The following is a 24,811-nucleotide window of genomic DNA, read 5'->3' on the forward strand; positions in this document are numbered from 1 at the left end:
CACACACACACACCTTTTCAAGGGTCTAAGAATTATTTGTACAACAGTGATAGGACTTTAACTTAAGTAACAGATCTCCCTCCCCCACACCCCCCACTGGTTACAGGTCCAGTTCCTGTGTGGTTATTGCCAGTCACCAGTAAAGGTTATTGAGCTGGTTTTTGTGTGGCAGATGATCCAAAAGGGCTGTTTCATAAACGGTGGCTCAGAAAAACAGGCGGTATTAAGAAAAGCCTGTCTGGAATTAGCTTATAAAACTGAACCATGATTGATCTGTTTCATAAAGCCAACTCTGAGTTGGTGTACGGACATCATTAAGAGAGCACTGATTATGTAAATTTACAGAGAAGATAGACTGATATATATAAAACACACATCTGTAAGTAGGGCTGGGCAATATATCAATATCGGTATAGTGATGAGACTAGATATTAGATTTAGGATATTGTAATACAACACAAGTGTTGTCTTTTCCTGGTTTTAAAGGCTGCATTACAGTAAAGTCATTTTCTGAACTTACCAGACTGTTCTAGCTGTTCTTTTTTTTTGCCTTTACACACATTACTGATGATTTATTTATCACAAGTGTCAATGTGTGAATATTTTGTCAATGTACCAATAGTCAACCCTGCAACATTAATATTTTGATAAAAAGATATAGTGATGTTTGGTTTTCTCCAAACAGCCAAGCCCTGTCTGTAATCTTCATGGCCACAAAGAAGTCCATATTAAAACACACTATTAAGAATAGTATGATAAAGCAAAAAACACTGCAATAGCAAATTTACAAAGCAAAAGTGAACCTTTAGATGATGACCAGTGATGGTGAAGCGACCTAACCAGAGAACATGACCTCAACTATCTCTGTTGCTGTACAACAAATTGCACTACAGGGACAAAAGATAAAGTTACAAGTCTGTTAGTTTAATCCTCTCTCTCTTATTGGTTTTTCAGAGATTGTTTGCTTTTCCTCTTGCCATGCTTTGTTTTCTGGGTTTGTGTGCTTTTCTTTTTGCATTGTTTCTGTATTTGCGTTGATGCATTTGGTTAGGTTGCGTGTATCCGCAGCGCGTTTGCTGAATGCTGCACATGCGTTGTCAAATTTGAGTTTCGAGAACCTAAAGCAATGCCCAAACATATTCCTTTTCAAAAAAAATGTACAAAGAAATCTTTTTCAGAAGGTATAGAGAAGCACTGTAGAAAGTTGTTTGTGTTTTTTGTTTTGTTTATTTATACATAGTATGTATGAGGGTATATGTGTATGTATATGTGTAGGTATGTGTATATATATATAGCAACAGAATTATAAATATTGTAAATTGAAGGAATGCAAGAATTAAAGGGGTAGGAGTACATAAGTTATACTTTTCGCACATGTGATAGAGGTATGTTAACACAGGAAAGAAGGGTACTTTGTTGTTTTTCTCTCCAATGTTTTGAAACATTGTTTTATTATATATTTTTATTATTTTTTCTTTATTTTATTTGTATATACTTTCTCTTGCATGTTCAAAATAAAGATATCTATCAATCAAATTTCTGAGGTTGTTTTCTCAATTTGTTTGTGTTTTGTCGATTTGCATGCGTTTTCTTAAGCTGCAGGGCCACTGCACTAAAGTGCTCTGCTACACCCTGCAACGCCATGTACAATTGTTAGTCATATTTCCATTATTACTATAATTACCACGGGTCATAACACCCCCAATTGACACCGTCAGACACCACTTACCCAAAACCTTTGGTAGGCCACTGTTGCACTAAATGCTTCTTTTTGAGGGAATTACTTGTTACTTGTTGTGTCTTTGAGTGTGTTCTAGACCTGCTCCATCTGTAATGTGTCTTGCGATAACTCTTGTTATGATTTGATACTACAAAAATAATAATAATAATAAAATTAGAGACAAGCTGTCAAGGCAGAACCTAAAAGCAGTGCCAAAGTGAATGCTTACAGGCAGGACGACAGGCAGGTGGGGATCCAGGTGAAGGTGGAACACTACTAGACCAGAAAGCAGCATGGTATCCCTTGGTTAAGGGGCTGGTCTCTGTACTGCAGGGCTAATGAGGAAAGTGGGAACAGGTGTGTAGGTGTGTCGGTGGGGGGAGGGGATTTCAGGTGACCCAACCCGTGAAAACATTGAACTATGTGCACACACACATTGACAAAGTGCACATACACACTGAAAATGTGCACCTACACTTTGGAAAAGTGCAAAGACAAGCACTGACAATTTTCACACCTGTGTGTGTGTGTGTGTGTGTGTGTGTGTGTGTCACATTATTCGGGGAGAAGGATTTTATTGAAAAGCCTCTCCCATTATTCCAAGTCACAGATTTTAAGTAGCTCACATTTTATTAAAACATTTTGGAAATTTTATTTCCATAAAATACCAGTCAGCTGTTTTCTGACACACTTTGCTTGGTTGAACATGCCAACGAATTGATAAAGTATTGGTAATAAGTTCCTTAATATGCAAAAAGATGAGCAATGTTTTTCACACTTGTAGATATTATTCATGCATCCATAATATGATGTTATGAATGATGACCATGTGAGGGTTCTGGGCCAGCTGATAATAAGAACCAAGGAACAAAAGACACTTTGGTTTAAGTTATATTTGTTTGATTAAGATCCTTTAAAAAAAAATTGAAGCACTTGTAAACCAGCACTTTATCTTTGTTTTATCACAATTTTTTGCACTGAAATAATTTTTCACACACACAATCTAAGATACCCATTTGTGTGTGAATGTAAAATAATTTTACCGCGCCCAGAAGTTGTTAAAGTCCACTGGAAAGTCCCCCTTTGATTAACTGTACAGTAAAAGGAGCAGCTTTAGTCTCTGGGGCTAATATCCAGCTGTTGTCCGCTGGCAGTTTTCAATAGGCGTCCTAAAAAAACAATAGTTCAAAAATTTTGATAAAAATCAATTACATCACATTTATAATTACAGCAGGCCAAAGCAAAAGGGAGAAAGACGTAGAAACACATGGCACACAAGAATGATGCTGTAGTGCAACAGGAGTGCAGTTAAATCTAGACCTCCCTGTTGCAATATAGTGACGTCTGAACACATTGAAAATGGGATAATAAAAAATATTTTTCTACGTGTGTGTGAAGGTATTTCAATGTTCTCACTCTGATCCGCGTCCCATCCATTCTCATTCCCAACACATCATATCCAGGCGCTTGGTCAGGAGCCCTTGGCATAACTTTTTAACACACTGGCTATGATACTCAATGTACTGCAGTTTTAAACATGGGGTTTGTGTTGTCAAACATAAGTAATTTGGGTTAGGTTTAGGCAACAAAACGACAGTTTTAGGGATAGGTTAAGGAAAAGCTCATAGTAAAAAGTGGAAAGTACATTTACTCAAGTATTGTACGTAAGTACTAGAGCACGACCAATACCACATTATACCCAATGTGATCTGTTGTTCACATTGATTTTTTTTGTATGTAATATTAAGTACAAAGTAAAGTTGACACACACCCTGGTGTTGCACAAATGTTTTATGTAATCGACCTTAAAGGAGTTCCACATGGCCTGGTTAGGGCCATCAATGTCGGTGGTGACATCAAGGACATAACCCCATGGATGCTGTCTTCTGTATTTGCATATACTCTGCTATCATTAGTAGAGTTGCCATTGGGATAAGACACTACTTGCTTCCCCGGGCTTATCTCAAGCATTTGATTTGTATGTTATTGTGTTTTTTTTTTCCAGTGTGTTTTGCATCTCATAGCCACTGGAGAACTTTAAAAAAGTCCAAATACAGGAATTCTTCTAATACTTAAGAAATTAGTTGGACAGCTAGCACCTGGCTCCCTAAAGACTTTACTTGAGACAATCAGGTAGTCCTTAAACAACTAACACGTTTTGACTGGTAGAATTTACACCGCCACATTACTTACTCTAAGTAGTTACATATTGAGCCTGCATGTACTGTGTGCATTGAAGAACTTTATTTTGTTCTAATATCTATTTGCAACACCTGTTGCATGACTGTCCTGAAAGAGGATCTTCATGTTCTTTTATTTTTTCTTGACTGCATTGGACAAATTTGTATCTTTTATCAACTTATACATTGCAATAATAAAGACCGTCGAGCCTATCCTTACTGACCGACCACTGGAGCTCTCTGAAATAACTGGGAAGCTAAGATCAAAAAACACAATTGTAAATTTTTTGATTTTAAAATAAAAGCAAGACTATGTCATTCTTAGAATTTAAAAACGCACTTAGGACCCAAATTTTATTTTACAATGAACGGCTTTATTCATACCGGCCCAGAAAGACCTCATTTGGACTGGAATGACTGGAGACAGGACAGTTTTGCTTGGTCAGTTGAAAATGAGTGGCATGAATATATTCTTTTCTAAATTAAATATTCAGTACCTGTCATCAATGTGTTACGGTAATTGAGTGACTGTATATTTGCATGTTTCTCTCTCTTTGGGAGAATTGAAGGAATTCAAACATAACAGTGACATCTAGTGGAATAAAGCCTGTGTGCATCTCAGATTTAAAGTGTAAAGAAGTAAGTTACACTAGCATTACATAGTAACACTAATATGATTTCATGAAAACACTGGTCAGAATAGTTGTGTATTGCAATTTCAAAAAGGCCCATCACTGGAAATGTATATTTTGTTTTAAAAAAATATCCTCAGAAATGGTCTTTAATGGAAAATATGTAGCAGCATTTTATTTTAAAACATGAAATACATTTACATTTTGGTGGTGGGGAAAAACACACCGCAGGTTGAGATAAAAACAAAAGTTAAATACAATCAATATTTTAGCTTCTAAAGCCTGGCTGGTTCACTCCATTTAGGTAGCCAAGCTACTGGTCCCTACGCAAAACATGGCCATGCTTTGTCTGACAAAATGGCGTTGAGTAGAAACATAAAACAGGAGCAACACAGCATTTATCTCACTCTCTCACACGCACAAACTCACACTCCCCCCTCCATCATGCAAAGCCCACTTTTATAGCAGCACAGAGAGCCAAATATGACCCTAGGAATAGTTTTTGGGCAAATGAGGCCACTTATATTAAAACAGCACAAAAAACACACAAACACACATCCACCCACCCACCCACCCACGCAAACTATAAATCAAGTAGAGAAACCATAAAAATGTCCATTTAATTTGGCCTCTGCATAGAAAATAAAAAATGACAACCACGACCCGTAGGTTTAGTTGGTAATTAATGCGACCATTTGGGTGCACGATATTCAAAAAGAAACTCTTGAGCCGTCCCATCCCGTACAGCCCTTTGCGATTTCATCTAAACTGAAGGTTGAAATAGGTGAGATTCCTGTGGGGATAGGGGCCATCCAAACTATCCTCGCTGTGTGTCAGTGTTTTCCCCAATTTAGTCAAAGTCCCTGTGTGCACCGACTACAGAGACATTTAAAAAAGCATCTGGAGCCAAGTAATCACCATGACTTAGGAGAAAATACCATTTCCATCAATGACTCCCCACTGAAGATCCATCTGCCGGGGTGTCGCTGTTCGGAGTCAACACAATGGAGTTGCTTTTCTTCCTCTTACAACTATGATATTTAAAAAATTATCTAATTAGCAATTGCTGTCTTGTCAGTTTCAGTGTTTGCTTCACTACTTTGGAGGCGGCATTGTGCGGATGGAGCACCAATCCTGGGCCTGATTTTCAGCACTGCGGTGTCCACTCTGACCAACTCTTCGGTTTTCTCACTGCTCTGGGGGGGGGTCAGGACGCCGGAAGGTACCGGACAGTTTCCGTGCTGCTTCAATTCCGTATCCTGGTAAGAGCTGGCCTTGTCCTGTGTACGGCAGAAACCCACAGATTAACAAGGCTGTCCCAGGAAAGACTGCGTACAGACACGTGACGGTACAAACAGGTTCTGTCCTTTACTCAGACTAGTGGAAATATTTGAATGATGTGGAATTTTAATTATAGGAGTAGATCTGCATTTGAGGCTTTTCAGAAGCTAATTCAACCTTTTCTTTCTAGAAAATATTTAAAGTATTTTTACAAGATGGGTTGAAGGGAATGTAACCCTTGTCATTATTCCCAAACAATCCTCGGCTGCAATGTGGTTGAAAGAATTTGTCCATGTGTCAAGTTTTGAGTTAAAATGCTCCTGTGCTTTTAAAGATAACTTGTCAAGTTTGTGGATCACTGCAAATTCTAAATAGTAATTTTCACAGGCAGGAGTTTTTTTTTTAAGTTCTTTCTTCATTTTTTTTTTTATATATTAAAACGCCAATATTATGCTTATTTTCAGGTTCATAATTGTATTTTGAGGACCAGAATAAGTCGATATAGTTTCATAAAAAACAAACAAACAAAAAAAACATTTTGTTGTACGGCACATTGCTGCAGATCCTGTTTTAACGCTATGTGTTTAGGTCTCTGTTTTAGCTACAGAGTGAGAAATCTCACTTCAATACTATCTTTGCTGGGAGTCACACATGTGCAGTAGCTAGTTAAGATCACAGCTAGATAACTGAACTGAGAATGAGCTAGCATGCTAGCGCAAGCATATGCTATGGTTGGTTAGCCACCTCATCTCGGCTAGTGACGTAGAAAGCCACGCAGATTTTGAACAGCTCACCCGGAGACTGAAGGAAGAGGACATTCAGAAACCGGATCTCAATCAAAACAGCATGGATAGTTTTTTTTCCAAGTTGTGTATGCGTGTGGAAACACCAGAGACACAAAATAACACCCCAAATCCCAGGCAAAGTTTTCATACTATAGGCACTTTAAAACTGAGAAAAATTATAGTGTTGTATTATCATTGTAACACTTTCACTTACCAGCCATGTAATGTAGGAAGCATGGGTCTGGATGTTGTGCATGTCATCTGCAGGGATTCCTGTGAATGTCTTCATGGACGAGCCACCGACCTCCCGCAGCGCCATGGCAAATGGCACCATCCACCTCACGCACTCCTCTACCTCCACCCTCTTTAGAGCTGCACGGACAGAAGAACAAAAGGGAGAAGTCAGGGAAACGCAACAAGGGTAACACCTAAAGAAAAAAAAAATCCCCAATTAAAGAGGAGCTTTTCTACCTGAGACGTTTTCCACCAGCTCCAGAGAAGAGAAGTGAAACAGGGCCGAAGCAGCGAGGATGCCATTGGAAAACTCAAGGCATCGCACATCGAGCATACACAGGTCCAACAACTATAGAAAAAGAAAAACAACTTTCATTAAACATCAGAGCATACCTTAGAATTAGTACAGAATCATCGGTGGTATTTACATAATTAATGTGTTTCCCAAAGATGAACATTTATGATTATTATTATAATAATAATAATAATAATAATAATAAGAGCTACACTACGGAGCTGGTGACTCCGTTGTCAGCAATGCATGCGACTAATGCTGGGTTCAGACTACACAATATCAGCCATAGGGTCTGGGAACCAACACGTTGTCTGCCATGTCTCTCGGCCAAGAGTTTGACTATATAAAAAAATCGCATAATGCTGAATTTACACCAAACAACTTTTTTAATATCTAAACAAAATCATACAAGTCTTGCTACAGTTAGGTGCTCCCATCGTCTCAATCGACGGGTGTAAGAGGGTCATAAAACTCTTTTATCCGTCTTGATGTTCCGACATAACCAAATGTGTTTATTAATACCCTATTAAGAGAACCCTTAGTTTGAAGTCTGGGTAGTTAAGTTAAATCATGTGAACATTATCAACAACCAATGGGTGCGCTCCCTCCAGCATCAAACTAAAAGGCAGCAAGCGCTAGGGGGCGTTTAGGGTTGCTAAGCTAAAAGCAAAAAAAAAAAGGGAACGTTGTACATACATCTGCATGTACGGCAGAACAAAAAAAATCTGCAAACTTTCCCTTACAATTACCAGCTAACGCTAGTGGTAGCTCGCCAGGTTACATTTTTCAGAACAAATCTAGTTGTATTCTCGCAATTTGTGACCCAGCAAGATCCCAGTCTTTACATATGACAGTCTTTAACATTAAATTCGAGATGATTGTCTTTAGATGTGAGATGACGACAGACTTCAGTTGTTTCAAAGTCCTTTTAAAAAGTGTATGATAGGCATAACCTGACACAGTGACCATTTGAACTGACAAAATGGTCACTGTAGTCCAAAGTAAAAGCTCAACTGGGGATACTGTGTATTCCAGAAAATCACATAAAGCAACCAAGACATGCGTTTACCATCGCGACAGGTCGGTATTATTTTTAAACCAAAGGAAGAGAGATTGAGACCCAATGCAGGCTCTCTTTCAATCAAGTCTTCACTCAAAAGTGTTCAGGAGACTGCATTTATTAGTTGGGGGGGGGGGGGGACGACAACAACACACCTCTGCAATTTGTGTAAAAGTAGTCTGGGGGTATTTGGGGATGAGCAGCTCGTCGGTTTCTTTCAGGTAGGCCACTTGCATGTAAACATTGAGCCAGGAGATGGGAGTCTGAGGGCTGAGGCTCCACTTCAGCTCCTGGGTTAGAAAAAAATAAATAAAAGCAGACAGTTTTGATGTAAACCCATCACCAACAGCAATACGATTACTGACAATTTAAAACTGAACTCAGTTGTCCAACAATCCAGGTATGTGACAACAACAACAAAAACTTATGGACAGACATGAATTTCTAAAACTATACATGAAAATGCAGAGAGAAGACATCATCTACCATTAGGGATTTAAGTAACTCATCATGCCAATCATCGTGAGATTCTTACGATTTACATACTGAGATCTACCAAATCCCATCAGTGGGGTGAGATTGGGTATGTAAGTTTTGTAGACCAGTTCACACTGACGTGAGTCATGGGTCACTGACTAAAGTGTTTTGTGTTCTTTACCTTCATAATAATGATTTCCATACTGAGAATCTCATCTTCAGTGCAGGCTTCGTCTGTAACGTAGGCAAACTGGTGGACCTTGGGAGGATACATCTCCTGGGGGATGGAAAAACACAGGAGACGACCATTATTAAAACCAATAATACCAACTGGCAGAAAAAAGGGGCAATGCAACAAAGACGGCGTTCCTGAAGCAGGCCCACTACAAACACGAGAAAAAAAACAGGCTACTTAAAAAGCAGAGGTTTTATTTTACAAGTCACATGTCTTTCCAGTCCAACCCTTCTTACCTCTACTTTGGCAGCGATGAAAAGACAGGTGATGCCTATGAGCTGCAGCGTTGATTTGAAGACGTTTCTCTGTGTGGCCATGAAGCGATCAAAGTAGTCCTGAGCGAGGTGGTACGACTCCCTGTGCAGTTTGTACACTTCACTCACCTAAAACATGCACACAGGCAGAACATCAATGCACTGAAAAAAAAATAAAAAACTAAAGCGCAGGAAACATAAGTATAAAGAGGTTCCTCAAATGGTGGTACGGGCACGTGATGTCTTGCCATCAACACTTAGAAATGTCACAAATAGATTCACGGTTGTTGTGTCTTTACTTACATACTATATGTATTAGGGCTGAGTTTATGTATTAATTCATTTTAATGATAGATTCATAAAATCCAGAGTCACTCTCCGTCTGTATCAGAGACCTGAGGAATCCTATGTCGTGCTATCTTTGGGGGGAAAGCTTAAATCTTCCAATGAGGCAACATTTTAGAGGGGAAAAACTAGCATGGCCATTTTAAAAAGGGGTCCTCTTGATCTCTCACCTCAACATATCTGAATGAAATGTCACTCAATACTCTGAATATAGCGTTGCACTTTACTGTGCTGACTGCTGTAGTGTGTTCACGTTAAATATAATTTATATTTTTTTAAATAAATCAAACTGCTTTGGGTCAATTTTAATATAACATTAAACGGTTTCAATAATTCTGCATGTTAGAGGAACCTTGTACAATTGTAGAAGCTATTTCAGAAGCTAAATAGGGAACACTGCTAAGCCTTTGACTGACATTGATGACTCCAATTAGTGTTGCCAGAAAAAAAACATCTAACTTCTGTGGTGTTAGACAGTGCAGGTTGTCTAATACAGGTGAAACGTGTACATTTGAAGGATGTTTAACAGTAAAAAGGCCGTAGTGCTTTTTTCAAGTGACAACCTTTCCCAGCACAGCTGGATACAAAACAAACTGAGCTGTAAACGGTTTAGGTCAGGAGGTGGTACCGTGGATATTTGGGAAGTTCAGAAATGGGCGTGGTTTTTTTTCTAATTAATAGCGAAAATGCAGCGTTTAACTGTTGGAAGGCACATGTTACATTTAACGGGTTGCTGCATCAGAACACAGTGGGAATCACTGAGCTTGTTTCACCATTTCTGGGGCTTGTTGAGTGGAACCGTGTATTGACATTCAGGTATTGATACTGTCAGTGTACACCACAAAAACTATATTTGGTTTCTTATTGGGTTGAACTTGGTGAAGCTGCTCTGTGTTTTCAGTTCTGGTGGTTAAGGGCTCAGATTTTGAGTTGTCATTTGTGTTTTGCGCAGCAGATCAAATGTATTCCTACATATTAGTTATGAAACAACATTAAGCCCTTAAGACCAAACTTATTAGTAATATATACTTTAATATTAACAGGATCCAAAACCAAAAAGGCTAAAGCAGATAAGGTCTTTATTTAATGTGATTAGGCCAAATCAGATTGGTTGATCTTTGTCAGAAACCAAGACCTCATCAGTCCTTAGCAGCTCCTTATTTATCTTTAAAAGTGGAGTTTTCTCACTGCCACATACTGTTGATAGTATTACTTGATTGTTGTGCCAGAGGATCTTTACTGATAATTACCAACAAAACACATTTAAATTTGCATTCTCTCAATAACCAGATGATGAGTTATCAGTAAATTGCCATTAGAGTTAGCTCTACAGTCATAAAATGTAGTGTGAGGTTCTGTTGGTCTGCATTTTAACTCTAATGCCGTCCATAGTTAGCCTAGAAATCTACACGCACCCTAGCGGGAGTGTATGTCATTTGCAGCCAGGGTCAGTGTAGCAACTCTCCATTGGCTTGCAAGCTGGAAAAACCAAATTCTGGTCAGGCCAATCACATTGTGTATAGACTCAGTGGGCAGGCTTAACATAATGACGGCAGAGTAGCACCAGTTCCGCGTGAATTCCTTGCTACTTGAAAACAAAGAAGATGGCTTCTGGCGAAAAGCGGTCTTTGAAAATCGGATCTCTGGAAGACTTGGAGTTAAGCTTTTTTGACAAAAACGGCACTGAAATCACTCTAAAAAAAAAAAAGAAGATGTGTTCAGTGTTTTGCCCACCGGATACGGCAAAAGTTTAATAACTCAATTAGCATTGCTCTGGTTGGTCGGAGCGCTATCCTATTGCATGCAAAGGGAATTTGAAAAACAACAGTTCATCCCACCCCTCGGATTGAGCCCTGCAATTGATGTGTTCCCAAACCCAACATCTTAATGTGGGTCTAACTTGTCAGGCTAGTCCGGCCCTGCTAATGGGACACTTTATTAATAAGTCAGTAGTTAAGTCCTTTTACCCATAAATAAAAGCTGAAATTATCAAAATGAAAGTGGACAATGGTGTTGACAAGGAGAGAGATTAACTGTCACCAAGACATGCTACAGACCTCCATGAGCCAATCCAGGAGAATTGCCCTCATCTTGGGCTGCAGATGAGGATGTTTCTCCATCACATGGACGTCTCTGGTGTAGGTCTTATCCTTCTCCAACATGTTGTTCCATACCACATCCTTACTTGCCCAGCTGATAAATCAGAGATGTACACAATGGTAAAAATAAAGGATTAAACTCTTGACTTTCCCCCTTGGTGTGCAATGCTGTGGCATTTGTATTTTAAGTCAAATGAGAAAACTTAAGACACAAATACAGAGTAGGGAATACATGAAGGAAGACATACAAGTTAAACCTAGAAACATGCCCAGGCATTAGCTTAATTTGTCAACCATCTGTATGTGCTTTGATAGAACGGGTGGCTGCATCTAAGCAGAGATGAGATAACCAAAAAACAACAAAAGAGTACTCACCACAACGCAGGAAGCGGGGCACAACGCACGGGTGTTACAAATACGTTGTTAAAGTTGTAGTGGGGGAAACCTGCGTTTATCAGGGCAATCTCTTCCTGATCAGGTGTGGGAATCCACCTCTGTGGGCTTGTATGCCCAGCATCAGGACGCCAGCCCAGCTTCACGGGAAAGAGGGAGAGCAGAGATGAGGAACAGTCACAGTATAGAAACATGTTGTGGTAGGGCCAACGCTCCAATAAGCTGACTGACAACATTAAAGCCTAAAAAAGGTAAGACAGACTAGGACTGTGAGATACTAATATTGTGACTTTGATGACTGCATTTTTTCGGCAATTCAGTTGGTGCTTAAAAACCATTGTATTTGGTACCTAGACCCTACTATGGACACGCCGGTTCAGAGATCAAGTGTAAAGTGCAAGTTAAGGCAGAATTAAGAATAGATCAGCCAATATGTACTTGAAAAATGAGCAACCAAGCTTATACCCCAGCATTAACCGGGCAACAGATACATTAACTGAATTAAAACTGGGTTGAAGCACATATTTGGGAAATGTGGAAAGATAGCCAAGCTTACCCCACATTCACGCTGCTGCTTCTTCTTCGTCATCTCTGCTACCTCCTCGTCCAGATCTTGTAAATACTGAAGATCAAAGAATGGATTTTTTTATTTTCAAAGCATTATTAAATGCAACTATAGCTATTATGCAATACAATATAAGCTGCATTGATCAGGAATGAATTACAATACACTTCCTTGCCAGCAATGATGAATATAAATGTATGTTATGTGACACCAGTTTTATATAGTGGGTTTTCAATTAGGCCGACATTTGCAACCTAGCCACAGCTGAAAATGGGGTCAAGGCTAGTTATATAGGCTAGTCTGCAAGCCTTTCAGACTACTTACAATGGCAACATCTGCCTTCCTCTTTCTCGGTCGTACTGTAGTTTCTTCGGGAGCCTTGGGAGCAACAGACCTCGGTTCTGTCTCTTCCCTATAACAACACAGTAGCTGTAAGGCTCCAGAGTCAACATAAAACATTCTAACAAGTTTGGACCTACATGTTAAATGTGGTCCAAAAATCAGGTCCTATAGCAACAAGCTAACTAGCCGAATGGCTAAGCTCCATCAACTTTTCTGTCGTCACACACTTTGATTGACGCGCTAAAAGATTCATGAATTAAATAAGTATGAAACTCACCGTTGTCCTCGCATTATACTCTGAGGGATGTGTGTCAGTTGGGGAGTAAACCTGTGAATTAATTCATTATTGTTTTATTTTGGTGTTGCTAAAACACAAAAAATACACACTCCCAACCCCCACTCTCAACTCCCTCCTTCTGACAAAGCCCAGCTCAGTCTGGCGCGGGGAAATGGAAACAGTACGCAATTAAAAGTCGCCAGAAAGTACCACATAATTCAAGTATATTCATGAAATTAAACGGCGACTAACATTACACATTACAGTAGCTGCTAAACGTTGTAATATCGCGTATTTTTGTTTTTAAGAAGAAGCTATTTCCCTCCACTAACTTTGGACAGCTGGCTTGCCACATAATGGCCGAACGACAGGCACAGCTGAGAAGCCTATTTATTAATTCATCATTTAACAGTAACAGCACCGGGCACCCAGCTGAAAACAGGTGGCATTTAAGTATGAACATGCATACAAAGCTTTTAACTCATTATCTAACTTATTGCGGTTTAGTTAGCTTAGCTACACAACAAAGCTTCACCAACTCGATGCAATAGTAACGTTAGGTTTCATCCACTCACCTCAAGATTCTGTCCTTGAAGTTCACTCTTATCCACGTTTAAAAAGAAATACGACGGATGTGTAACTTCACCGCCTGTTGTTCGGACTCGGGGTACTATCTGTGCGAGTGTGTGTCTCTCCAGGCCGGGCTAGTTCCTCTGAGCTGGCGCCTTGCACAGAAGAACAGATGACTTGAAGCATCAACGTCAGAGAGGAGTGGATTTAACTTGGCGCTAAACCCCCAGCTTCACCGCCTCTTTATTCTCTAATTTCAACTCAATTTACCACAGTTTGACATATGTATCGTGTGTGGAGTACATGCTTCTGATATAGAAGAGATATATTGAGCTAAATAAAAAAACAAAGAAGTTATAAGTTAACCGGCAAAACGGGAGGCGTGACTGCTGTGGTGACAGCTGCAGGGGCGGGGCTTCCAAAGAGGAAGTGCCCAGGCACCGCGTGGCTAGTCTGTCAGATGTAAACAAAGCCGTAGTCCTTTCGGTTTAAGCCTAAAATAAAACTTAACACGACCAAATTATTGTAAGGTAATTAAGCCTTTTCGTTCAGCGAACTCCACCTATGGTTCTCTCTCGCTGTCACCCTGGGCGCATCGGTTATTTAGCCAAAAATTAACATGTTAGCACGCACGCGGATGCTTCTGGTGGACGCCCATTTCCAGCATGGGTCGTCATACCATATATACTGTATATCTATACTGTATATATACCGTATGTCCCCATTTTAAATCCAGATGGTGGAGTAATGTAAACAGTTGTTTTCTGCATCATTGATATGAATTTTAAAGACAGAAGAAGAAGGCTTGTTTTTTAAAATCTTGTTTGATTGAACAAAACTGACCCTTGGCCAGTCACGTGATCCCCATGCTAGAAAAGCCAAAAAACAGATTGTTTTCTCTCTCTCTCTCTGCTTCCAAGAGGCTTCACAAGACGGGATCATGAAGTTTTTGGACCTTTTTGGGCGCCTAAAATCTGTGGTTATTGGGATGGTTCATGTTAAAGCCTTACCAGGTATGAATGCACTGACCTGCACCCTTCAGTGTTCAAATGTACATTTACAGTGGTGGAGGAAGTATACCCTTCCTTTACCTTCTGTAAAATAGACTATTCCATTACCACTGCCCTGTATTTTTGTGTGGAAAATCTTAATTTATAAAGTGACCAAAACAGTCAAATTAACACAGTTAAGTAAACTGTATTCTATCCTGTGTGCATTGTAGTGGAGTAGAAGTGTAAAATGGAATGAAATAAAATAACTCAAGTAAGTACAATTAATTCAGATGTATACTTTTTTGCATTACTGCAAATTTGGGAGCTTTCATACGTGATACCTCTAGTAAACAAGTATTCAGATCCTTTACTACAAGGAAAGGGGCCTACTAATACTTCACTGTTGAAATACGCTGCTACAAGTAAAAGTACTGCATTGAAAATGTTACTTATGTAAAATTATGTAAGTAGCATCCGGAAAATGGACTACAAATATGAAAAGTAAAGGTACTGGATTCCAAAAAATCTGCACAATTTAAAAACTGTAAACGATCCAGACAGTTGTGTCTTTTAATGTTCTAATTATTTCAGCTGGACTTGAAGCTGGTATGTTGTCTTGCATTTTTATTTATAATAAAACATCACATTTTTTGAACTACATGTGTCATGTGTGCAAAAAAATCTCAATTTGCAAAGTATCTAAAGCTATCAGATGAATGTAGTTGAATGTAATGTACAATATTTCTCGCTGAAATGTAGCGGAGTAGAAGTAGAAAGTGGCATGAAAAGAACAGACTCAAGTTAAGAAGAAGTACCTCAACATGTGTACTTAAGTACACCTGAGAAAATGTACTGAACATTGTGTTATCCAGTTACATTTCACCACTGGACATCTCATACTAATCCAAGTTTCTCGTCTATTTCAGGCACCCCCCTGGGCTGTATGAAAATCTCCCAAATCACTGAAGAAGCATGCAGGGAGGCAGCCATGTACCGTGATGCAGGGATTGTACGTTTTTGCACATTGTGTGTGTGTTGGATCCCTTATGCATTTGACGTCTTCCGGTGGCAAGACAGTAACCGTTGCCTGTAATCCCCTCTTTCAGGATGGTGTGATCATTGAGAACATGCATGATATCCCTTACTCGTTCTCCGTGGGCCCCGAGGTGCCCGCCTGTATGACTGCAGTATGCGCTGCAGTGAGAAGCATGTGTCCAGGCCTGCCGCTTGGGGTGCAGATCCTGTCTGCTGCTAACCAGCAGGCTCTGGCAGTAGCTCTGGCTTCAGGTTCGGTCTTTACTGGGGCGGCAAATAACTATTGATCTGTTGATTACATTTTCAATTAATCGATTAGTTGTTTGGTTTTTAAAATGCCAGGAAAATATGAAAAATGTCAATCAACGCCAAGATCCTCCGATGTCTCGTTTATTCCACAACTCAAGGATATTCAGTTTACTGTCACAGAGGGGTGAAGAAACTAGGAAATATTAACATTTAAAAAGCTGGTATCACGGAACGTTTACGTTTTTAATTAAAAAAAGGACTGAAACCGATTTAATCAATCACCAGAATAGTTCGCGATTAATTTAATACTTGACAAGTAGTCTGTATCGACGATGTTCCACTTCCGGGAGTGAGGAAGCACTGATTTGTGTTTTATACTTTTATCACATTCATGTAATTTATAATCTTGCCGACACATACATCAAATGAGGCTGATTATAATTGCTGTTGATCATGTTGACGTGATATTGATGATGATGATGATACAATGATGAAATCAGGGGGTGTTAACTCTATACATAGACCTGACCTGGGACAGGTGAAGAGGTGTCTCTGCCTTCTACAAGACATGACTTGATGAGACAGGTCTGACCTTTGTCCTTTTTTTACTACTACTACTTTTTACTACTACTATACTCCTGAAAGGACTTCTGTTAAACCCTTTTCCTTTCTTTTTCTTCTTCTCAAACAAGGATCTGCGTTGAGCCTATTTTGTTGAATTTTTATGAACTTGTTTTGCAAAATGTACTATCAAAACTAAATGGATTATTTATCTTGGCTTATTCTTGAAATTCTATGGACAATCTTGAATAATCATCACACCATTATTTGTGTAATGTTGGTCTTGCTGACACCTACAGGAAATATCAAATGAGGCTGATCATAACCACTGTTGATCATGTTGACGTGATATTGATTTGATTTAGATTAGATTAGATAATACTTTATTTATCCCACAGTGGGGAAATTATTACAGCAGCAGCCGTTTTCAACAGTAAAAAACAAAAAAGTAAAACACACAAATGAAAGTTATTTTAAAGTGCAGTTGCAATAGTACAAAAATTAATATTGCAGTATAAGTAAGTGACGTTAAAATTAAATTGAATATGTAATTAAAATAATATAGGAAAAGTAGGTAACCACAATATTAATTATATTTACCTGTCACTATAAATAATATTGTAAGAGGTAAGTACTTTTAATGGAAAAATATAAATACAGGTAATAATAATGATGATGATAATGATACAATGATGACATCAGGGAGTGTTAACTCTATATGAAGATGTCACTTGGGACAGGTGAAGGGGTGTTTTTGAATAGACAGCGGAAGGGCAATATTTTATATAGTATTATTTCTATTTTGCAGAGGCACCGTGGCTCAATCCGACACCTAGCACCGCCCAAGACGATTGTGATTGGTCAGAAAGAGATGCCAATAAACAAATAATAAGCATGTTTTTCTCCCATCCAGGAGTGCTGTGTTGACTAGCCAGACCTTCCTTTGCAGCACTGTGGAGGAAGGTCTGGCAATGTGAGACTACTTGACAACTAATTGATTTTCTCAGTTCTAGTCTATATATCCATTAAATTGTTGTTGCTTGTGTATGAGGCTATAATCATCTGCAACGAAAGCTTTTGAAACAGATCAGAGGTCTTTAATCATCTGGTATCTTTGCAAAAGGGTAACCAGATCTTCATACCAAACAATACATCAGCTGATTACTGTCTTCACACTATGCTTATTATAATTTAAGATGTGTTGGTCAGTTAAATGAGTTACTGTGTGTTTGGTTTTCAGAGAGACTGCTTACTTTCTGAGCAAAGGTCAGCTGCTCGTGTGTCAGACTTAGCCAAAACGTACCTGTGTTTGACAAAGTAATAATGTCATAATATTCCTGGATGGTCACAGGTCTGGATTTCATCAGGGCCGAGGGTTTCGTCTTCTCTCACGTGGCCGATGAGGGTCTCCTGAACGCCTGCGCCGGAGACCTACTGAGATATCGCAAGCAGATCGGAGCCGAGCACTTGCACATCTTCACCGACATCAAAAAGAAGCACAGGTGAGAAAACTTTGTCAACAGTTACATTAAAAAGTAGAACCTGAGGAGCCACTTACATGCAAAAAACACCCTGAAAGCTAGGCCTTTAACAATTTTTTTTACATAGTGACGGTTTCTTTGTTTAACCGCAATTAATTACTAAATTAGCTAGGGTTTTAAGGCGATTTTAGATATGCAGAATTGTAATTATATAAGTGATTATTGGTTGGACTATATATTTATATAATTATATTATATAAATATTATATAGTTGTTGGAACTTGACCCTAAACAGGTACAATAGAAACCAAAAGTACCAGTATAATATAATCATAATATAAGTTGTATTTAAAATTGCACATTTTACAAAAGAGTAAAATTGTTAAAAACAAGACAAACAACTCTTAAAAGAACAAACATTAAAAAAAATGAAAGAATTCTGTAAAACAATGGACAGATGTGGCATATGTAGGTAATCGGTTAACTCCAACCCTCGGCTGTAAGTAGGAGAGAGATGCTTGAGAAAGCTCTTATTTGTTACTTCTATTTAAAAAGTTAGGTCTTTAGAGCATTTTTAACTTTGACAGACACAGGTCCAGACTAGCATTTCCTCCATTGCTGACGACCCTTGTCTAATAACCCAAATCATAAATGAGTAATCCCAAAGACCTCTACGGAAGAAGATAGGGCCACTGGTGAAAAAATGTATGTGAGTTCTGAAATTAAAGTCAGAATTCTGATGTTTTTTTCTCAGAAATGACAATTCTGATTCAATGAGAAAAAAGTCAGAATTCTGAGAAAAAAGTCAGAACTCACATACATTTTTCACCAGTGGCCCTAATCCTTCCGTAGACCTCATACCGAAATAAAACCCATATTATATATATATATATATAATATACTGTATATTGTACCCTCACCTATGGTCATGAAGGCTGGGTCATGACCGAAAGAACGAGATCAAGGGTACAAGCGGCCAAAATGGGTTTCCTCAGGAGGGGGGCTGGCCTCTCCCTTAGAGATAGATTGAGAAGTTCAGTCATCCGAGAGGAGATCGGAGTAGAGCCGCTGCTCCTTCGAGTCGAAAGGAGCCAGTTGAGGTGGTTTGGGCATCTGGTAAGGATGCCTCCTGGGCGCCTCCCTAGGGAGGTGTTCCAGGCACGTCCAGCTGGCAGGAGGCCTCGGGGAAGACCCAGGACTAGGTGGAGAGATTATATCTCTAACCTGGCCAGGGAACGCCTCGGGATCCCCCAGTCGGAGCTTGTTGATGTGGCTCGGGAAAAGGGAAGTTTGGGGTCCCCTACTGGAGCTGCTGCCCCTGCGACCCAATACTGGATAAGCGGATGAAGATGGATGGATGGAAATCAGATCATTGTTATGGATGAAGTAAACTTGACGTGACTTGACACCTGACTGTTCTTCTTGGTTTAGGTATTTTAAATGTAATTCCTGTAACCCTGGTTTCAGGCCACTGGCCAGAGTTAAGGCCGATTAATGCTTCTGTGGAGGCTCCACGCAGAACTTTAGCCTATAAGTGGCCTGATAGTTATACGCTTGTGTGCGTATCGAGGGGGGGGAAATCAACGCTACCAAAGCCGCAAGAGTTGTGTCACCGCGACGTCTAGTTACATTTTTTTGAGAGGTGCACGTCAAGCTACAGCACGGGTTGCGTAGACAGGAGGTACGCCGTCGTTTTGACACAGAAGCATAAAACGGCCTTTAGTCTCAGTCTTATGCCCAACCAGCTTTAATCAGCCTGTGCATGTCTGTGTATTCAAGATTCAAGATTTTCATTCGCCATTTGTGCGTACACCACTCTAGGCACATAGGAATTCTTGCTGCAGACTCCTTGAGTTAGAGGCGAAGATAAAGATTAATATACACAGCTTATAAACACTATCTTAAGGGCAATGGGTCTGTGACAAAGATGGGGGATATTGCATTTTTCATGAAAATATTTCACATATAATAGATAATATGTAATGAGAATGTAATCTGTATGTGTGTTTTTCCCAGCTCCCATGCCCTGACATCGGATGTGAGCATTGAAGAAACAGCCCGTGCCGCCGAGTTCTTCCTCTCGGATGGACTCATCATCACAGGAGCAGCCACTGGAGTGCAGGCGGACCCGCGGGAGCTCAGAGGTACTACCACGAAAACTCCAAACTTAACATAGTCTCGCATTGACAGAAGAGGAGGGTCTGGCTAGTCCACACAGCATTCTGGGATGGGAGAAAAACCATTCTCTGGATTATTGGCATTTCTCAAAAATAGCTAGGAAGGTACAACGGTGCCGCTGCAAAATAGCCTTGGGAAGGAGCTCGATTTGGTGGAACATGTGGACGTTCAAGGGTTGTTGAAGTTGTGCAACAGAAAACTCAGATTGGAGAGATAGTCTAGCTAACTATCTGGAGTTACCCTGCAGAGATCTGACGACCAGTTAACCATAGTCCTCAGAAATCCACTGGATGTTAGAACACCAACACAAAGAAAGTGGAAGGTAACATTTGTGAAACAAGTGAATATAGACTACACTGTACACAACCAGGAACCACATGATACTGATGACAAAGTGAAGCTGTGGGAAGGATTTTCTTTATTTCCTGAGCCCGGTAGATCTACTGGGTGCATCTATGGCACTCTCTGTTGGAAGCACACAGATTTGTCATTCCTTGAGGCTTTTTCTTTAAAGCTACATTGTGTAACATTTGTTCATTATCAAAATCTTTGTTGATATCCTTTTTTTTTATGAATACTGACCACCACCATCAATTTCAAGTATTCCTATTGGCTTGAAATTTTCAATTTGTGCTTGCATACACTGGTGTAGACTCTCATGCGCCATTTTGAAATACGTCAGCCGGTAAGGGACATACAGGACACACTGCTCCGCCTTTTGCGTTTTTGACTCCAAGCTGCTGCTGATTGGGTATCGTTGCTTCCCAGCCCCGGAAACTTTGAAGAAGGAAACACGGAGGACCACACATGTTCAAAATCCGAATTTCAGGAACAGTCTTCTTCTTTGCCCAGAAAAAGTAAACAAATGCTGAAAAGAACGAGAGATTGGCGTCATCAGAAAAAACAGTTAACATTGGAGCTGCTTTGGACACACACACCAAATCCCAACAAGTTAATTATCCTCCGGACCGCTGCAGTCTTTTTTTCTTTCTCACTTCTTTCCATTTGGTGGCGCTCTACCCGCTTGTGGTGTGAAACGTGACTCTCGGACACGCACTCCAACAACCACGACTGATAGACGACCTTTTGTAGACTTTCGCTATTTGAAGCATGATGGCTACCGTAGCTGCAATACGTGCTTTGAACTACGTGGCGAGAGAGAGTTGATTACGACATACGATCTCAACGCCAGATTGGAGAAACTCGTACACAATGTAGCTTTAAGCCATGAGCGCCATCTAGTTGGGTCAACAAATACAACTGATGGGTCAAGAAGCTTCATTTGGACATCACTACCATTATGGTGCTGCTGTGAATGCTCTGTTCGTGCACTGCTTGACATTTGAGCATCACTTTTGACAGCAATACAGGGCTGCAACACAACAAAGATCTGATGGATTCACCATTGATTTTTTTAATAAATCATTTAGTCTATAATAGGGGCTGGGGCAAAATCGACACAGCATAGTAATGGGATATTTTCTGCGGCAATACTGTATCAATAGAGGGACGCCAGGTATCAATCTTTTATTATATGAATTGCACATGAGAATTTCCGATTTTGGTACTAGAGTAAAAAAAATCAATTGCTTTTTTAGTCCACTAGATGGACAAATCAAGTGAGGTGAATAAACAGAGACTTTTATATTTTTGGGATAATACAGTTGTTGACGAATCTTTCCTTTGGGGACATGATTTGAAGTTGGAAAAAAAGGTAATAAATTGGAATACATCACAGAATTTAGCAATATGTTTAAAATTGCAATAATATGGCATTGACACATAACTATCATAATAATATCATATGGTGGGTTGTCTGGTGATTCCCACACGTAGTCTATAATATGTTAAAAACCTAAAAGTATTCAATTAACAATGACATAGTACTAAGAAAAGCAAGTAACTCCCAAGATTTGAAAAGTACCAGAGCCTTGTATTACTATGTAATGACAGTTTAAGTCACTGTCCCATCTCTCCAGCAGAGGTCCCCCTCACCTGTAGTGAAACCCTGACTATATTTTCTTCTGATGCTGATTTCTTATGTGTCCTAGTGTGTGGTAGTCTGGCTATCACCAAGAACATTAGTCTGAGGAGTCCGCTCTGTATATTGTTCTGCACAAGAAGCGTGATTTGGGCTTTGATTGAGGCTTTTTGGGGTGTCTTATTCAATTTTCTAGCATTTGGAGAAAAAAATATGAACTGGTTTTGAAATTGCATTGAGGAGAAGTTGACATATTCCAGTCTGTGATTATCTATCAACATATTTTCCTTTAAATTTAGTCTAAATAATTCCTAATTTCTGCTTTTCTAACTCAAACATAAGATATAATTTCCTAAAAATCAATTAGCTATAGTTTGGATACTTACTTTGGAGATTAAGAGAAATATGGTTTTACAAAAACAACTTTTACTTTTGATACTTTCAGAACATTTCGCGGACAATGCTTATTTATCTTTACGTAAGGAAGATTTTCAATGCAAGACTTTATGTAATTGACTATTTTTGAATTGTTGCATTGCTTCTTCCATTTATCTGATACTTTCCCCACTGTAATTTTCAAAGGAAGTATTGTACAGTACTTGCTACCTCACTATATTTATAGACAACAGCTATAGCAGCTATTATTACTAGTTACTTTGCAAAATCAAATTTTACCTGAAAATCACATGATCATCTTAAACTATATGACACAGTACATAAAAGAGTTGAAATAATCTCCCCCTCAGCCAGCTATAACATTAAAATAATGCTTGTCTGTTGCTTATATGTTATATGTATTTGATAACAGTAATCCAGTAATAATTTACAAACTGTTCCCTTTCACAGTGTCATGAGTACCTGCACTTTTAATACTTAAATGCAAATGAGCTGGTACTACTTCTGCACTTTTACTTAAGTAAATTAGTGAATGCAGGGGTTGTACTTGTAATGGAGTATTTTTTACAGTGTGGGAGTCTACTAGAATTTGAATACTTCTTCCATCAGTGGCCGAGGAAAGGCCCTAGGGGTGCACAATTCAGAAAATGTCACAATTCTATTCAATATCAATGTTTAGGCTCGAAGATTCGATTCGAAATCGATTCTCAATTTTTTAAAAAGATTCACAGTTTGTAAATGTAGTTACTTTTCCTATGTGATAGTACACACGCCATTACAAAACTTGGAAAAGAAATGAATGGATTTTTGAAATTCTGTGCATTGATTTGGAGTCGGTAGAGCTTGAATCAATTTATGAATGTGAATTGATTAATTTTTTATTTTTTTTGCACACCTCTTAAAGGCACCCAGGGTTGTGTCTGCTCTGCTGAGAGCCAGCGGGTCTGAAATCTGCACCGTGCCTTTCAAATAGCAACCCCTATTTAAAGCAGTCTCCAACACAACATACAACACTGTAAATACTTGGCGCTAAACAAGCACACAGCCTTGGTTTCATACACACAGGTACGCCGACACACACAAGAACAAACACGCTTCCCCCCCCCATCTCTTTCCCTCACACTCACACACGCTCTCTATCTCAGTAACACAAACACGCAGCCACTGGTCCGACCAAATGACCCCGGAGCTCACATGTCAGTGTGCAAGTTAGCCTCTACTATGTCAAAAGTTCACTGGGTGTATCACAGCCTCTCTAGGTTTAGTTTCCTCTCTCCGATACAACAGACTCTGTGGGTGACATAACAGCCAGGTGGGCTCAGTGGTATAGCAGGCGCGCATGTACTGAAAGGGTTTTACAAACGCAAAGGCCCAGGATTTGACTCTGAACAGTGACAATTTCCTGCATATCTTCCCTCTTCTCACCTAACTGTCCCATAAAGAGTTAAAGGCGGAAAAGCCCAAAAAATACAGTTAAAAAAACAGATTTTGTATGCTTAAAAATAGATTTTCCAACAATTTACATTAGTTATATACAGACCCAAACAGAATCTGCAGTTATTTTTTTATTCTGCTGACTGCTTTTTTACCTGGGGTTGAGAGATGTGTTTTATTTTAATTTATTTAATTTCGGAAATTCTGCCGAAGATTCAGCGTCTGCGGATTCCGTGTGACCCTGGTTGTAGACATTGTTAATTTTATTTTATTTTAATTTGAGTAACAATAGTCTATATCAGCTATGTTCCACTTCCGGGATTGCTCTGTTGCCGCCATCCCAGACCATCCTCAACAGCGCTGATTAGAGGAAGGTCTGATAATGCGAGACCTGAGTAACCCTAAACAGTGTTTTTTTTGTAAAAGCCGTGGTTCCCACTGTTTTCTTCTGCAGAGGTTTCCCAGTCTGTGACAATCCCAGTGCTGATTGGTTCTGGAGTGACCTACGACAACGTTGAACGCTACCTCGATGCAAACGGCATGATCATCGGATCTCATTTCAAGCAGGGTGGCCACTGGGCCAACGCCATCGACCCGGAGAAAGTGAAGAGGTTCATGGGAAAGATACGTGAGCTGCGAAAATGAGAGAGGTCGCCTGTCATCATCACCAGTGCCTTTGACATGTTAATTACTGTCTGTACTGCCTCATTAAACACATAAAGCCACCAACTTAAGAAAACAAGACTTTATTATTTTTTTG

The 24,811-nt window shown here is 39.5% G+C and overlaps 2 protein-coding genes across 2 annotated transcripts; one reads left to right on the forward strand and one right to left on the reverse strand.

Moving 5' to 3' along the window:
• On the reverse strand, positions 1–14,422 carry ccne1 (cyclin E1). The gene is made up of 13 exons (XM_034879810.1): positions 13,750–14,422; positions 13,175–13,225; positions 12,880–12,967; positions 12,547–12,612; positions 11,973–12,130; positions 11,556–11,691; positions 9,136–9,282; positions 8,846–8,941; positions 8,343–8,477; positions 7,070–7,181; positions 6,813–6,970; positions 5,117–5,812; positions 1–13 (listed from the first exon to the last, which is right to left on the reverse strand). Exons 2-12 carry the CDS (start codon positions 13,186–13,188, stop codon positions 5,585–5,587), a joined length of 1,338 nt encoding a protein of 445 aa, XP_034735701.1. The 5' UTR covers positions 13,189–13,225; positions 13,750–14,422; the 3' UTR covers positions 1–13; positions 5,117–5,584.
• Positions 13,325–24,793, forward strand: zgc:162297 (uncharacterized protein LOC555865 homolog). The gene is made up of 7 exons (XM_034879938.1): positions 13,325–13,392; positions 14,664–14,757; positions 15,663–15,745; positions 15,843–16,023; positions 17,933–18,083; positions 20,079–20,206; positions 24,506–24,793. Exons 2-7 carry the CDS (start codon positions 14,685–14,687, stop codon positions 24,694–24,696), a joined length of 807 nt encoding a protein of 268 aa, XP_034735829.1. The 5' UTR covers positions 13,325–13,392; positions 14,664–14,684; the 3' UTR covers positions 24,697–24,793.
• Positions 24,794–24,811: the final 18 nt, after the last annotated feature.

Source organism: Etheostoma cragini, chromosome 1, assembly GCF_013103735.1.
Source record: "Etheostoma cragini isolate CJK2018 chromosome 1, CSU_Ecrag_1.0, whole genome shotgun sequence".
In the NCBI taxonomy this organism is placed as follows: Eukaryota; Metazoa; Chordata; class Actinopteri; order Perciformes; family Percidae; genus Etheostoma; species Etheostoma cragini.

Coding starts and splice junctions, on each gene's coding strand:
- ccne1 (XM_034879810.1), bottom strand. Junction 9,283..11,555: donor TCCTGGATTGGCTCATGGAG/GTCTGTAGCATG, acceptor TGCATGTTTTAG/GTGAGTGAAGTGTACAAACT. Junction 8,942..9,135: donor TCATCGCTGCCAAAGTAGAG/GTAAGAAGGGTT, acceptor TCCATCCCCCAG/GAGATGTATCCTCCCAAGGT.
- zgc:162297 (XM_034879938.1), top strand. CDS start 14,685: ATGAAGTTTTTGGACCTTTTTGGGCGCCTAAAATCTGTGGTTATTGGG. Junction 15,746..15,842: donor TGTACCGTGATGCAGGGATT/GTACGTTTTTGC, acceptor CCCCTCTTTCAG/GATGGTGTGATCATTGAGAA. Junction 20,207..24,505: donor GGACCCGCGGGAGCTCAGAG/GTACTACCACGA, acceptor TTTCTTCTGCAG/AGGTTTCCCAGTCTGTGACA.